Source organism: Gracilinanus agilis, chromosome 1 (genome assembly GCF_016433145.1).
Source record: "Gracilinanus agilis isolate LMUSP501 chromosome 1, AgileGrace, whole genome shotgun sequence".
In the NCBI taxonomy this organism is placed as follows: domain Eukaryota; kingdom Metazoa; phylum Chordata; class Mammalia; order Didelphimorphia; family Didelphidae; genus Gracilinanus; species Gracilinanus agilis.
In genome coordinates, this window is record NC_058130.1 from 136,994,472 (window position 1) to 137,009,651 (window position 15,180).

General features: G+C 40.5%; 1 protein-coding gene across 1 annotated transcript in view; it reads right to left on the reverse strand.

The window, feature by feature from the left end:
• Positions 1-15,180, reverse strand: part of CACNA1H (calcium voltage-gated channel subunit alpha1 H) — a 412,463-nt gene that overhangs the window by 138,202 nt on the left and 259,081 nt on the right. The window contains exons 2-4 of the mRNA XM_044677620.1: positions 11,442-11,553; positions 10,657-10,790; positions 4,282-4,379 (exon numbers count right to left, since the gene is read on the reverse strand). Coding sequence (XP_044533555.1) covers positions 4,282-4,379; positions 10,657-10,790; positions 11,442-11,553 — 344 coding nt within the window. The remainder of the gene's footprint in view (positions 1-4,281; positions 4,380-10,656; positions 10,791-11,441; positions 11,554-15,180) is intronic.

Below are 15,180 nucleotides of genomic sequence, written 5' to 3' on the forward strand. Positions count from 1 at the left end.
TGGTCCTGCCACTTCTATCTAAAAATGAATTCAATTATCTTCTTGATTATATCTGGGTTTTAGCTACAGATAAGTTGCTGTAGGATCCTAGGAGAGTTATTGCCCCAAGCTGTTCTCAGGTATACAGTGTGGAGCTGCTGTATGGGATGATCTCTAAGTTCTTTTCTGGTTCTGACATTCTTTGGCCCCATATTGCAGCAGACAGGTTTCAGCTGAAGCTTCTTAGATAATTCTGCCTATGCCTCATCATAGGAAGGGTATGATAAAGATGGCAGTACCATTGGGATGGTTTTTCCTAATCCAGATTCTATTATATCTGTTAGGATTATTGGATCAATTAAAGCGGTTGGGAAAGGTAATATGAAGCAAGACTTTGTTAAGCCTCAGAAATAAAATTCCAGTACTTGAGGTTTCAGTTTGGTGTGGTATAGTGGAAAGGGGACTGGGTTTGGCTATGGAGGTATTCAAATCCCAACTCCCACAGAGTTCTGTAGCAATCAAATGATGAGATAAAATTAAGATCATGTACAAAATGCCCTTAGTTTCGTGTAGCAGGACCAGCTAGACTCTATCTTGTGAGCATAGACTCCCATGTTGGACTTCCATATATACTCTCCTCCATTTTGTTGTTTTTCTGTTATTCATCCATGGGAAACTGGATTATATAAATTATCTACTGCTCCATATATACAGGTGGATGTAATTAATCAGCATCTTTTCATTTTATGAATAGAGGACCTCAAAACTTCCTTGTTCTGTTCCCAACTAGACTGAAACCTACTTCTCCCTTCTAACCTGGAAAGCCCCTAAATTTTTCTCCAATTAGAAATTAGATTGTTTAATTTTTGTATCCTTGTTGAATTAATTGTCTTTGTTATAATTAATTTTGGATTTCTTTAATTATTTTTTGTCTATAAAATTTGCTTTACTCTATACTTGGGGTCTTTAGACTAATTGAGGAGGCCAATGACCATTGCTTTCTAACTGCTTATTCAATAAATCACTTATAGCCAAATTCTTCCCCAGTTATTATTATTTTCCTATTACCCAAGATAGGAGGGAAGGGAGCAGGCAATAACATTCAAAATCTAGAAGGATCTGTAGCATAATAGTAAAGATGCTATTTGTAGGCTGGATTAGAATCCCACACAAGATTTTCCAGGATTGAGGAAAATCACAGAAAGCCTTCAGGACACAGTAACTGAGCTGGATGGAATGGAACTGGAAGATGCACTGTAAGGCTACCTACGATGTGACATTGGAAAGTTCAAATAAACTCCCTGGACCTTAATTTCCACCTGTGTAAAATGACAGGCTGGACTAGAAAGCCTCTAGTGCCCCTCCTAGGACTAAATGATATGAAAAATTTCCAGACTTGTTCTATGACACAAAGATAGAGACTCAAAGGACAGTCTGAGCCCTTGCCCATACTATCTCTCAGATCTGGAGAGAAGACATGCATATAAGTTCTGCTCCTCTCCACTCCTACTTTGAGTAAGTCATTTCCCCTTTGCTCATTGAGATGAGTAGAATTTATGACTATGAAGAGAACAAAATGATGCTTATAAGTGGAAAACTTGGTCCTGTTAGGACAAGCCAAAGGCCCCCATCAGTGACCACAGAGAGAGACATAAGGAATACAAACAATAAGAAAGAATATAGTGTAGAGATTTTATTTCAGAATCGGTAAGGGTATTTTAGGTTGAGGATTTTATCACAGGACTAGTAAAGTTCTTTAACCTTGTAACTGACAGACGACAGGCTCACAAGAGAAAGGCAGCATAATGTAAGGGAAAGAACAATGAATTTGGAGTTGAAAAGTCTCCATTCTAATTTAATAAATGGCTTTTCCATTTTGAGGCAGGCCTATAACTCAGTTTCCTTCTCTGTGAAATGCAGTGGGCAGTTAAGATGAAGTCCAAAGTCTTTCCAACTCTAAAATCTTATGACAGGTATTTCCTGGGCCTAAGTGGACTCCTGTGATCTGTTAGTCCCTGGCTCACTGTGTTAAAAGCCAGCAGGGTCTCATGTGGGGTTTATCCTTATAGAGAGAGGTTGGCATTTGCTCAGCTATGAAATGTAGGCAAACATGTAGCTGCTTCAGGATGCTCTCCGTGGAGCTGAATCTGCTTGACTTTCTTGAGTGTAAAGGCCATTTTTGACAAGGCCTCTATTTATTCTTCAGATAGAACCAGAGAGCTATGGAAGGGGCTCTCTGTCTCTCTCTGTTTCTCTCTGTCTCTGTCTCTGTCTCTCTCTGTTTTTCTCTCTCTCTCTCTTACAGACACACACACACACACAAGTTAATTTCTAGCTGTTTAAGGCATAATCTTTGTGACAAGTGGTCATTGCAGTATGGTGTACTGGAATGAGCCTTAGAATTGGAGGTGGGAAAGCCCTGGGTTTGAATTTAGGATGCCCACATTAATTAGCTCCTTTTCATCCCCCTGACACTTAGTTTCTTTATCTCTCAAATGGAGATAATAATAATCATATCATCTATAGTTATGGGATTTTTGTGTGAAAATCACTTTCTAAATATTAAAATGCTATGGAAATACAGCTATTATTATGTGGTAATATAGGAATGGCCAATATACTTATAGTACTTGAAGCACTTTGGGCTACAGAGGTAGAATGGAAAGAGAATTGGCCTTGGAGTTAGGAAAAGATTTGGTTCAAGTGTCACCTTTGGCAATGCTGGCTGGTATTATATGGTAGCATAATAATAACTCATATTTCAATAGCACAGAGGCTCAAAAAGCATTTTCTGATTTGATTCTCATGACAATTCTTCAAGGGGAATATAGTTATCACCATTTTACAGGAAAGAAAATTAAAAGATTAAGTTACTTGCTCTGGGTTGCATAGCTAGTAAGTGTCAGTGATGGTATTTGAATCTGGGTTTCTTCTAATTTGGGGGTCCAGCATTCTTTCCTCATCTGGATTCTGAGCCTTATTGGTACCCACATGAGAAGGTGAAAGTCTTAAAAGCCAGTAAAAGGAAATCTATTTCTTGCGTTTGGACCCCGCTCCCCAAATCTATCCTCTATGCAACTTTCTTCTCTCTTATTTACTTTTTTCTTTCTCCCCCATTCATTGTCTTCTGTCTTCTTTCTGTCCTTCCCATTCTTTTATCTTTCTTTTCTTCCCCATTCTGTGTTCTCCCCCTCTCATTCTTTTTTCTTTTTTCCTCTCATTCTCTTTTCGCTCTTTTCCCTTCTCTTTTCTCTCTCATTTCTTACACTCTCATTCTTTCTTCCAATCCCTTTTTCTGTTTCTGCCTCCTTCACTCTCTTTTTCTTTATGTCTCCCTTCATCTCTTCCTCCCAATCTTTCTCTTCCTGTCTCCTCTCATTCTCTTTTTTCTTTCTCTCTCCCTCTCATTCTATCTCTTCTCTCTTTGTCATCTCTAGCTCCAAATCTATGAGCCAGTGTTCCTGTAAATTAATGTCTGTGGGTCTGTTTCCTCATTTTACAAATTAATATTTGATGGGCTCAGTGGTCCTTTCCAGGTCTATTACCTTATCTAGGACTTGGACTATCACTGAATAGTCTGTTCCAAGAGTGAAGAAAGAAAAAATGAGGAAATCAATATATATAATGGCTGCAACAATGTAAATGAAAAGACTGTCTTATATTGATAAGGGAGTGAGTTTCCTTATCTGGGAATTCTCCATAATCATTGAAATCACAATCTCTCCCTTATTATAGGAGATGGCTCACTGGGAAGGGAAGCAAAGAGGGATAAATTCAGAAATAAAGAGGATGTAAAAAACAAACAAAAAGAAGTAAAAATAAGATGAAAAAATAAAAAGAAAGACCTATTTCATTTGCTGGGCTTCCTAGCAAGAAGAGATCTAGATTCAAACAGGAAAGGAATAGTTCTGGAGAATCTATCTCCTTTGAAAAACATGCCTTGCTTGGCACCACACTCTCCCTTCCCTATATCTCCAGCTACTCCATCATTGGCTTTACCCTTATCATGTTTAGAGTTTGGATTACAACAGGAATTCTCTATGAACCTATTAGACTTCACAACGACATAAATAAGTCCCCCAATTTCCTGACAATGATAACATGATCATTGATGGGATGGAGGAGGGATTAGAGATTTGCAAAAGTAAGTGGCAAAAACTAGTAGGATTCCTGGAACAGAAGCTTTGCACCTCCAGGTACTGTTTTTAAGCTGCTACAAGGCTGAGCTTAGTCAGCACTGGCTCTGACAGCTAAGCTGCCCAGTCCTCAAGCCTGGATTATGAAAAGACACTGTGGACTTACTTGGCACCCTATTAATGGCTCTGAGTGGCCGGAGAACGCGAACGGTCCGGATAGCAGAAAGGCTGACATTGTGTCCATCCAGAGAATATTCCATCATGCTGGAGGGAAAGAGACAAAGAGAGATCAGCTCAGACTAGAAAGCATGTGCAGAAGTTGTAGGATCCTTGAATGAAGATGGCCTGCAGAGCCCCAGGTTCGAAGGCAAATCAGTGCTGGGAGCAGTGGAATGTAAGGTTGGAGAAGTGGATGACCTTCAAGTGTAAATTTAGAGCCATAAATTTAGGCTGAGCTGTATGGGCAGAATCCTATAGCCAATGGGGAGCCAGTGTAGGTCCTTGAGCATAGGAGTGGAGTGATGAAAATGGTGCTTTAAATAGTAATCTCATATTACTTATTAAGTATAGGATGAATTAGGTGGAGAAGAGAATGGAGACTGGGTGACCAGTTAGGAGGCAATCGTAATTGTTCAAGGAGTGAGAGAAGGGGAGAATGAGAGTATGGCAGTAGGAATAGTAAGGAAGGGAAAGCCTTATTTATCTAAGTTAAGGCCCAGAAAAAGGTATTTGCCAATTTGGCTCTAATAGAGACATAGGGGAAAATCTAATCAAGGTCTATTGCATTCCAGAGCTTCTCAATAGTTTTAAGCTTTTCAGGGAAAGCAGTATGGTATAGTAGAAAGAGCAATGAATTTGGGGTCAGAAGACCTGGGCTCTAATCTTGATGTTTCCAGTTATTTCCTAAGTGTTATTTAAATTCTATGGGTCTCGGTTTCTTCTTCTGTAAAAGGAGGGGATTGAGAGGTGTCTAAGTAGCACAGCGGATAGAGTGCCAGGGCTGTGTTCAGGAGGACCTGGGTTCAAAACAGGCCTAAGACACTTCCCAGATATGTGACTCTAGGCAAGTCACTTAATCCTGTTTGCATAGCCATTCTTCTGTCTTAGATTTGTTCTTGAACAACAACAACAAAAATACTTAGCTGGAATCAACTGCTTGAATTTTGGCCTTCTGATCTAGTATGAACCTTCCAGACAGCTATTATTCCTGATTTGGCAATAACTTGTTTCCCCTTTTTTCTTAGCTCTTACTACAAGTTCCTCAATATGGACCTAAGCTGCTATTGCCATACTTCCATGTCTCCTTGCTAACCTCCATCTCTGCTATTGTTTAGGAATTTCCTCAGTTGCTGGAAATCACAGACTGTGCTCCAAGTTCTTCCAGTGAATGGTTGCATTTCACAGAACTCTAGATTGTCTGATCCGATACTAGGAGGAAACTGAGGTCCAGACAGGAGATATAACTTGCTGAAAGTCACACAGCTCTCTGAAGCTAAGGTTTCCTATTCATGCTCCCATCTCCTCTGCCCACTATAGCATACTGCCTACAGAGAGACCACTGGGCAGCTAAGGAGAAATCTATTGGTAGACTTCAGAAGAGTATGTTGTCTCCACTTCCCTCCCCATCTCTGACTATCAAGTTCTACCTGGCCCCTCTCTTTTGACTTTGTACCTAGTCCAAGGGCAGATGTTTTGAGGCCACGTCCAACCCTTGGGATCAGCTTGGGAATGCTTGCACCAAATCTTTAGTTCTCCAGCCTGGCTTCCATGTCTGAGCTTTGGAAAATTGGTCCTGATGAGTGGAGGTAACCAAAAGCCCAAGGGTTTCCTGAACTTATTGTATTTGGTCTGGCCATGCCCAATGGTTAGTCTCAGAGCCCCAGCTCCTAAATATGGGCTTAATGTTAGGACGGCACTCTTTGGTGCATAACTTCAGCCTAATAGTCACAGTTCCTCTTTCTTTGGTTTCTCCAAATGGAACACTAGTAGTCTTTCTGTCTCCCTTTCCTGCTTCTTCCTTCCCCTCTTACTTGTCTGGCAGATGATCCCAGGAAACTTTATGGATAGGGACAATGATTCTATGAATACCTAACTGTGCCATCTTATGTCTGGCAGAGCAGGATGGGAAAGTTGGAGTAAGGCGGATTTCAATTCCTCAACAACATCTAGAATCTAGATTTCTATTCCTCTTCTTGGCACAAGGAAGGACTTTTTCTGGTCCCTAGTTACCTGGGAAGATAGATCAGACTTATTCTGCTTTGCCCGGGGGGGGGGGGCAGAACTAGGACTAGGGGTAGAAGTGTCCAGCAAGGTAATCTTCTGGGGGTTTTCTGGTCCAAATCTCAGCCTCTGAGACAGGCTTAGGAGGGAACAGTATCATGACATCTCAAATCCCAAAGTATGAATCATACTCAGAGACTCTTTAAGGAAAACTCTCAGTTGGTCTATTCCATTCTGCAGAAGATGCCCAACTGCAGTCCTGGCATCCTTAACTGATACATCTTGTAAGACATGGAAATGTGCCAGCTCAGTGAATGTTCCCATTCGGGGAGGCTTTGAAGGTGTGTGGTACAGAGAGAGATTCCCTGTAATTGGATGGATTTATTGGAGCCAGTCCAGACCAAAATGCTAAAGCCTTTTCCTCTTCTGAGGATGACATCGTTAGGTTTGAGGCTGCCTGCATGGAACACTGAGCCCAGGCATAGAAACTAATGACTGGGAGGCTGAGGTGGAGTCAAAACTCTTGTGAAGTGAAATGATTAATTGCAATGAATTGTCACAGGTCAAAGGCCTCACTGGTCAGGGGGCCATGCAGGGTCTCCTGCGATGACCCCTGTTGTAGGGACCACTGCAGACTGACTTCAGATGAGAGAATGTAGAATGTGAGCTTGGGAAGGGCCCTCAGAACATAGAACACTGACAGAGAGAGCTGGAAGGGCTTTGGAACGTCAGAACTGGGCAAGGCCCTTAGAATGGGACACAGAAGGTCAGAACTGGATGGGCCCCTGGAAGATGGGACACAGAATGTTAATGCTGGAAGGGACCTTAGAACACAGGACACACAATATCAGAACTTGGGAGGAATGGTAGAGAGCAGCTGGTCTGCCATGTCTATTTTGTGACCCATTAGAGCTGGTGTGTGTTTAGGTTGCTGGACTTGGAGTCAGGAAGACCTGAATTTTAAAACCCTGCCTTAGAAGCTAATTATATGATCTCAGGCAAATCACTTAACCACTGTCAGTCTCAGTTTCCTCATCTATAAAATGGGGATAATAATGGAACCTAGCATGTGGATTCTTATGAGTACTAATGACATAAAATATGTAAAACATGAAAAAAAATTTCAAAGACTACAATATCATGATTAACAAGTAATGATGATAGCTAACATTTATAAAAATGTTTACTATGTGCCACTCTGCTAAACACTTTATAATTGTTGTCTTGTTTGTAATAATTTGTAATTTGTAATATTTGTAAATGACTTTACAATTATTATCTTGTTTGATCCTCACAACAACACTTAAGATGCTGTTATCCCCATTTTACAAGTAAGGAGACTGAGGCAAGCAGGAATTATATGACTTGTCCAGGGTCACACAGGGAATGAGTGTCTGAGGCCAGATCTGAACACAGGTCTTCCTGACTCCAGACCCAGTGCTCCACCCACTGTGACACCTAATTGTCCTAGCTGCAGGCAAGGGCTAAGTATTATTTACTTTTTTTTTCCTCCCCTAGTATTGCTCTAAATTTGCTTTTATTCATTCCTACTCTTTGTGTGATAGCAAGCTACTTTAGAATTCTAGATTCTCAGAGCTGGGAGGTATATTTGATAGCACATCATGAATCAATAAAGTTGAAAATATTACTGAGAGAAGATCATCCATCCTTGGCTGGAATACTTCTGGTGAACAGCAAATTCACAACATCCCAAAGCATCCTGTTCTATCCTGACAATCACTCATTGGTAGGAAGGTCTTTCTGCCTCAGCCAAAATCAGCATTGCTGGAACTTCTGCCTCCTGCTCCTCGTCTTCTTCTCCAGGGTCAAATGGAACAAGTCTCATCCCTCATCCATTTGACGTAGTTTTTCATATACTTGCATGTAACTACCATAGTCTCCTTAGGCCTTCTTTCCCCATCCATTGACCCATGTTTTCCTAATCCTAATTATTCTCAAGGTCTCAGTTTCCTTGCCTGTAAATACCTCCAACAGGAAAGACCTTCAGAATGCTTCAACATGCGACTTTATGGGGAACTCCTATATCCTAGGGGTGCTGGGTAGACTCCTAGGCTCAGAACAAGCTATTTTATAAACCATTTCCATGTGGGCAGAGCTGGCTAGTGCTAGGGTGATCTCAAGGTCTCCCCTGCATATCAACCCTGGGATCCCTGAGGCAGAGAATGAGGCAAGTCTGTGTAGTAGGGATGCCAGTAGACCCTTTTCCCCTCTTCTTTGTGTTCTTCGTGAACATGGGCCAAGGATTAAAATTTCTGCTGTTTAAGCAGAAGTAATTTACTGCAAGAAAATCCCATGACCATCTGTTGTAGCAGCTCAGAGTTGTGGCTTCATGTGCTATTTCTCTGCTTATCGCTTTCCTCCCTCCTTAACTGTTATTAGAGTAATCGACTCACTTAGGGAGGCTGGACCGGGGGTGGATAGGGGGCATTTAATCCTCATTCTGTGGCTTACTGGAGTACCCAGAATAATTCCAATGCATTCCCAGCCCCTGGACTGAAGAGAAAGAGAGTTTGGGCCTCAAGCTATTACAACTTCCATTTTCAAGGAAGGCTTAGAAGCTGTTTCTCAAAGTTTTTTGGCAAAGATGTCATCCCATGGTTCTCTGACTGTCCAAAGAAAAGAGTAGGTAAACCTGGAGGAACAAGAGAGATGCTAGACCCATGCTGATGGGGAAGGTGGAGAATGGATGTGTCACTGGGCACCTGGATGGGCCAGTTTTGTTTTTCAGTCATGTCTGATTCTTCAGAGCCCCATGGACCCTACTATTCATGGGGTTTTCTTGGCAAAGATACTGGAGTGGTTTGCTATTTCCTTTTTCATTGAATTAATGCAGAGTGAATTAATTAATGTTAATTAATTAACTAAGAGAGGTTAAATGACTTGCCCAGGTTCACACAGCTAGAAAGTGTCTAAGGCCAAATTTGAACTCAGGTCTTTCTGACTCTAGATCTAGCACTCTATTCACTGAATCATCTAACCACCATTGCTAACTCAGTCCTAAGACCTGAAAAAACCAGTTCCTTATATTCCAATTTATCATCATAGGATCACACAGATGAAGAGTGAGAATGTATCTTAGAAGTTATCCAGCCCAAACCTCTCATATTACACATCAAGAAACTGAGGTTTAGGGAGGTGACCACTTGCTCAAAGGCACACTAGTATTCTATGGCAGAGCTGGGATTCAAACTCTAAAATCTGGTAGAATTTTCGTGACTGCAAGCTGCATATGAACTTATATGCAAGGCACTGTGCTAGGATCTGAGCATACAAAGACAAATGTAAACCTGCCTGCCCTCAAGGCTAACCTTTTGCTAGGGGGAAGGGCAGATATGACCTGTATGCAGATACATATGTACATGATAATTTGAGGAGAAAGGGAAAAGCACTAACAACCAGGGAGATCAGGAAAGGATTCTAGAAAGAGGCATCACATGAGCTGAAATATGAAGAAAGTTAGGGATCCTAGGGTAGAAGTAGAATCTAGGTACTTGACAACTTTCCCAAGCCCTTGGACACATAAAACCAGAGAATGTCGGAGTTAGAAGGCAACTTAGAATAGAGAATGAAAGAGTTAGAAGGGCTATTTGAACAGTGAAAATACCATGTTATTACTAGAAAGGGCTCTAGAGATTAGCTAGTCTCACCCCTTTGTTTTGTGTCAGCTTCTTATCTCCTTATTAGGCTGAGATCCTTGAGTGGCTGGCAAGGGCTAGATTTTACTTATCTGGCTCCCAGACTGTTGGGGGCCAGCCTGGGGACCTACACATAGTTGATGTTCATGGAATGTTGTTGAAAAAAATGTATTAAAAAAAAGAACAGAGATCTCCTCTCCTTCTCTTTGGTTCAGTTTTTATCTCTTCTATTTTGCAGAGACCGCTTAGTTGAGGAGCAACTCTATGTGTCATGATGAGTTCTTTTGACTAGATCTCTCTTAGCCTGGCATCTGTTGGCTTCTAGGAAAAACTGCCAAATATGATTATGGATGGATGGCAGATGTATGACTCAATTGCCCTAGTGTGTGTGTATTTATTTATGTTTTTGGCAATGTATGTGTTTGCATATCTGTGAATAATTGTCTATATATGTGCCCCAGTTGATATATGTTTATACATGTTTTGGTGGTCAGGTAAGTTCCATGAGAGTAGGAATTGCCTCATTTTTTGTCTTTCTGTAGATTTTGTCTTTCTGTTGTCTTTTCTACAGCCTCCCCTACCACAATGACTGGCACATAAAACAAATGCTTGGTGATTTGCTGACCATCTAACTTCCATGAGATTTGTGAGTCTTGGTTACTGACCCAGCCATGACGATGAAGAAGTCTAGACGGTTCCATGTGTCTCCCAGGTAACACTTCTGTCCAAAAATCCCCAGGGCGACCATCTTTATGACCATTTCCACCGCAAAGAAGGCAAAGATGAAGTCATCAAATGCCTAAATTGGTAAAGAAAAAGAAGAGATCAATAAGAAGAACCCCTTCTCTTTACTGTGACAGAAGAACTAATGACCCTGCATGAAAAGAAAGGGGTCTATGGAAAATTTGCCTATTTTGGGGCCCTCCTTTTCCCCATATCATGTACCCCATATCATATTCTGGATCTCTTCAAGAGATGACAACCAACTCTACTATTTATTAAATATATACATGATCATTGTGCTAATTTATTAAAACTGATGCACATGATCAAAAAAGAAAAGTCACCTGGGGACCCACTAGTCATACTCCAGTGTCTTTTTATATAATCTTAGTGTGAATAAATGAGGCCAAACTCTATTTATTCCTCCACGTATAGGTTTTTCAGATAAAAATGGGAATTGCTTTCTTAATTCAACTGACTAGGTCCCATCATTGGGGTAGAGGTCTCTTTTAGAGAGTACTTTGTGATCTGAAATCATAGGACCATGGGACTTGGAATTGGAAGAGACCATTTCATATACCCCATTCATCATAGAGATGAGGAAAATGAGATTTCAAAAAGAAGTGACTTGCCCAAGGTCACCTAGTCAGTAACTTTGGACAAAGTCTGGAATTTTAATCTGGGACCCTTGAACCCCATTCTGATTCTTCCCTGGACCCCATCCTACCTCCAGGATGTTACAGCGTTCTGATTGACATTCCACATCCTCGCATGGCTGGAACATACCCAAGGTCACGCAGTTCAGAAGGATCACCAGCATGCTAACATGCTCGAACCAGGTACAGGTCAAAGTTAAGGAGAACAAGTGTGTGAAACAGACGGAGGCAATCATGAAATTTTGCACCAGAGCCCAGGTAAGAACAAAGAAGAAAAGATGTAGGAAGGGTTTGACACTCAGAGTCAGCTTTATGTCTAGGCAGTGAATGTAGCTGTTTACACTGTAGGAGGATCTAGAAAGACATCCCTGCCTATAAATAAGGTGACATCATCATCATCACCACTGACACCATTTACATAGCACTTTAAATACAATAACAATAATAATAGCGAGCACTTAGATAGCCCCTGCTATGTGCCAGGCACTGTGATAAGCATTTTGTAGTGATCTCATTCGATCCTCTCACCAACCCAAGGAGGTAGGTGCTATTATTCTCCCCATTTTAATGTTGAGGAATCTGAGGCAAACAAAAGCTACGTGACTTGCCCAGGGTCACAGAGCTACCAAATGACTAAGGCTAGATTTGAATTTAGGTCTTCCTGACTATAAGTTTGGTGTCATTTTCTACCATCCTTCAAGATCAGAGGCTCAAAGGATGTTTTTCCTGACTTAGTACAAGTTAGAAGTGATCTTTCTTCCTTTTCTCAACACATTCCATCTTGTTCTTTCCCATGCCTGGAATTTGCAACCTCCCCACAACCAGCCTTATAGCATCACTAGCATCTTTCAAAGCTCAATTTATGCATCATCTTCTACATTAAACTTTTCCTCATCCCCACCAAAAACACATGCGCACGCGCGCGCGCACACACACACACACACACACACACACACATACACCCCCTTGTATTTATATTTATATACACAATTTGTTTCCTTTGATAGGATTTGAGCTCCTGGAGGACAGAGCCTATTTCTTTTCTGTTTTTGTATTTTCAGTGTTTAGCCTGTCACAGTGTAAGATTGCTTGATCCCATGGCATAAAAGATCATATTTTGACTTGTATTACCATGATAACAACAACTCACTTTTCCATAGCATATTATAGCTTTATAAATCAATTTCTCCCACAACTATCCTATAGGACACATAGTGCAAAGATTATAATCCTTATTTTACAGATGAGTAATTTGAGGCTCAGAAAGGCTTTTAAAGGACTGGACTCTAGTCCCATAGGTTATCAGAAGTGGAATTTGAATGCAAGTCTGCAACCTTCACTGCAGGAGCTCCATCCATTACAGCATTGTAATTGCCTTCCTAGTGAATTTTATTTCTCACTGTCCCATAATGGGCAGCTAGAGTGTCACAGTGGGTAGAGTGCCAGGTCTGGAGGCAGGAAAACTCAACTTCCTGAGTTCAAATCTGGCTTCAGAAAATTACTAGCTATGTAACTCCTGACAAGTCACATAACTATTTAATACTTTTAATTCTCTAAGATGATAAGTTGAAAAAAAAAAAAGTGCCACTATATTAATGGGATCCTGGATCTTGTTCCGAACTCTAGCCTTATCCCATAAGATTTCATATTTGTTTCTCCATTACTCTCTTCAAGTCTTGATTAAAAAATTATTTTAAACCTTTACCTCCCATTTTATAATCAATATTGTGTATTGGTTCTATGGCAGAAGAGTGGTAAGAGCTAGGCAATGGGGATTGAGTGACTTGCCTAAAGTCACATAACCAGGAAGTGTTAGAGGTCAGATTTGAACCTAGGACCTCCCATCTCTAGACCTGGCTTTCAATCCACTGAGCCACCCAGCTGCCCCCCAAGTCTCAATTTAGAATATTTGTTTGTCCATTCACCTTTATTCACTTTGGTTCTTATATAATCACTTAGCATATATTCTTCTCTGGTGCAGCTTTTTCTTCTTTTTCATATTTCATCAAGGTCTTTCCATATTTTTTATATTAATTATACTTGTCTTTCTTAATTGCCCCATTCCATTAATGTACTGTGCTATGATTTATTTATAAATTTTCCTATTGTTGGACATTTGGGTTGTTTTCAGTGCTTTTTCCTTTTTCTTTTTTGCAATTACAAATAATGTTTCTATAAAAATTTGCAAGTAGATGGCATTTTCTGTTTGTTTATTTTTGATAACACTTGAAGGGTATAGTTCTAACAATGGGATTGTTATGTCAAAGGGTATGATTACATTTGTAACTTTTATTCACGCTGCCAGGCTGCTCTCCAAAGTTTTTTGCAGGCATGTTTTTGAGATCATTCATTGACTTATAATTATTCATGTTGTCTTATTTTCCTCCTCATCCCCTTTTTCTTCTACAATTCAGTCAGATTTACTATAGGAAGAATCATTTCATTCTTTGTCTTTGCATCCCTAATGCCCAGTGCGGTGTTGGCTTATAGTGGATGCTTAATAAATGATTGTTGGTTGATTGATAAATTTATCCGGAGTTGGGGTGGAATGTAAACAGCAAGTAATTCAACGCTTTCATTTTATAGATGACATAATCAATCAACAAGAATGTATTAAGCATTTCTTATGTGCCAGACATTGTGCTAGGTTTTGGGGTTACAAATACAGAAAAAAATAGGAAGATTGTGAAGCTCTAAAGGGGAAATGATTAGTTCATGGCATGGAAGGATGAGTAGGAATTTTTTTTAATGAACTGTCAGAGAAAGGATATATCCTGGGAGATGCGGATAGATAGATGTACAGCTCTGAACCAGTCCAGGCTCTCTGCAGCACAGACTAGAAAACATACCTTCCCCCCTTTTCAATTATCTAGGTAACCATGGAAACTAAGGGACAAATAGCTAATTAAACACCAATTGATTATGTAAAACATGACTCAATTGCTATTTATCACCCAGCACAATCTCAGGCTATATTTTCGATCACAAATTAGCTAATCAGTCAGTGTTTGATATGGTGTGAAATCCAGCTTCTTATTCTCTTTGAGGACCCTGTCTAAAGAGAACATGTGTAAGTCCTTAGTTCTGTGCCCTGGGTATGCTCTCCTAGCCTCATGCCGCCCAGTTGGGAAAGGTCAGAACAAAGATGATGGTTTAGGCAGAAGAATTTTATCCAGGATTTCTCTTAGGCTAATTAGATGCCTGACATCCCCATGTAAGGTTATGTCTGGGACACAGGTGCACTCTAATAATACCCAAGCAGAGAAAGCTCTCACTGAAAGTCACAGTTTGTCACATATTATCTGCATTTACTGAACTTAGCCACATGGAAACTTAGGCTCCCCTTGTATGCAAGAACAGAAGGATCCCTGGGCCAGCTCTTAGAATAACTGGGTTGCAATCATGCCTCTGTGTTTGGTGTGAACACGAATAATTCTTTGTACCTCTGAATGTTTGTTTTATCTCTAAATAGGAAGCTAGGTGGCACAATGGATAGATTGCTGGAGTTGGACTCGGACTCAGGAAGACCTGGGTTCAAATCTGGCTTTAGGCATTTATTAGATGTGAGACTCTGGCCAAGTCACTTAACCCTATTTACCTCAGTTTCCTCATCTGTAAAATGAACTGGAGAAGGAAATGGCAAATCACTCCAGGATTTTTGCAAAGAAATCCCACAAATGGGATCAGACAAGACTGAACACAACATTTGCTTTTAGGTGCTCTCTTCTTCCTTTTTCTTTTTTTCCCCTTTCCACATTAATCCCTTAACTGATCATACACTAGTCTGAAAACCAACTGATATTTGAAGGC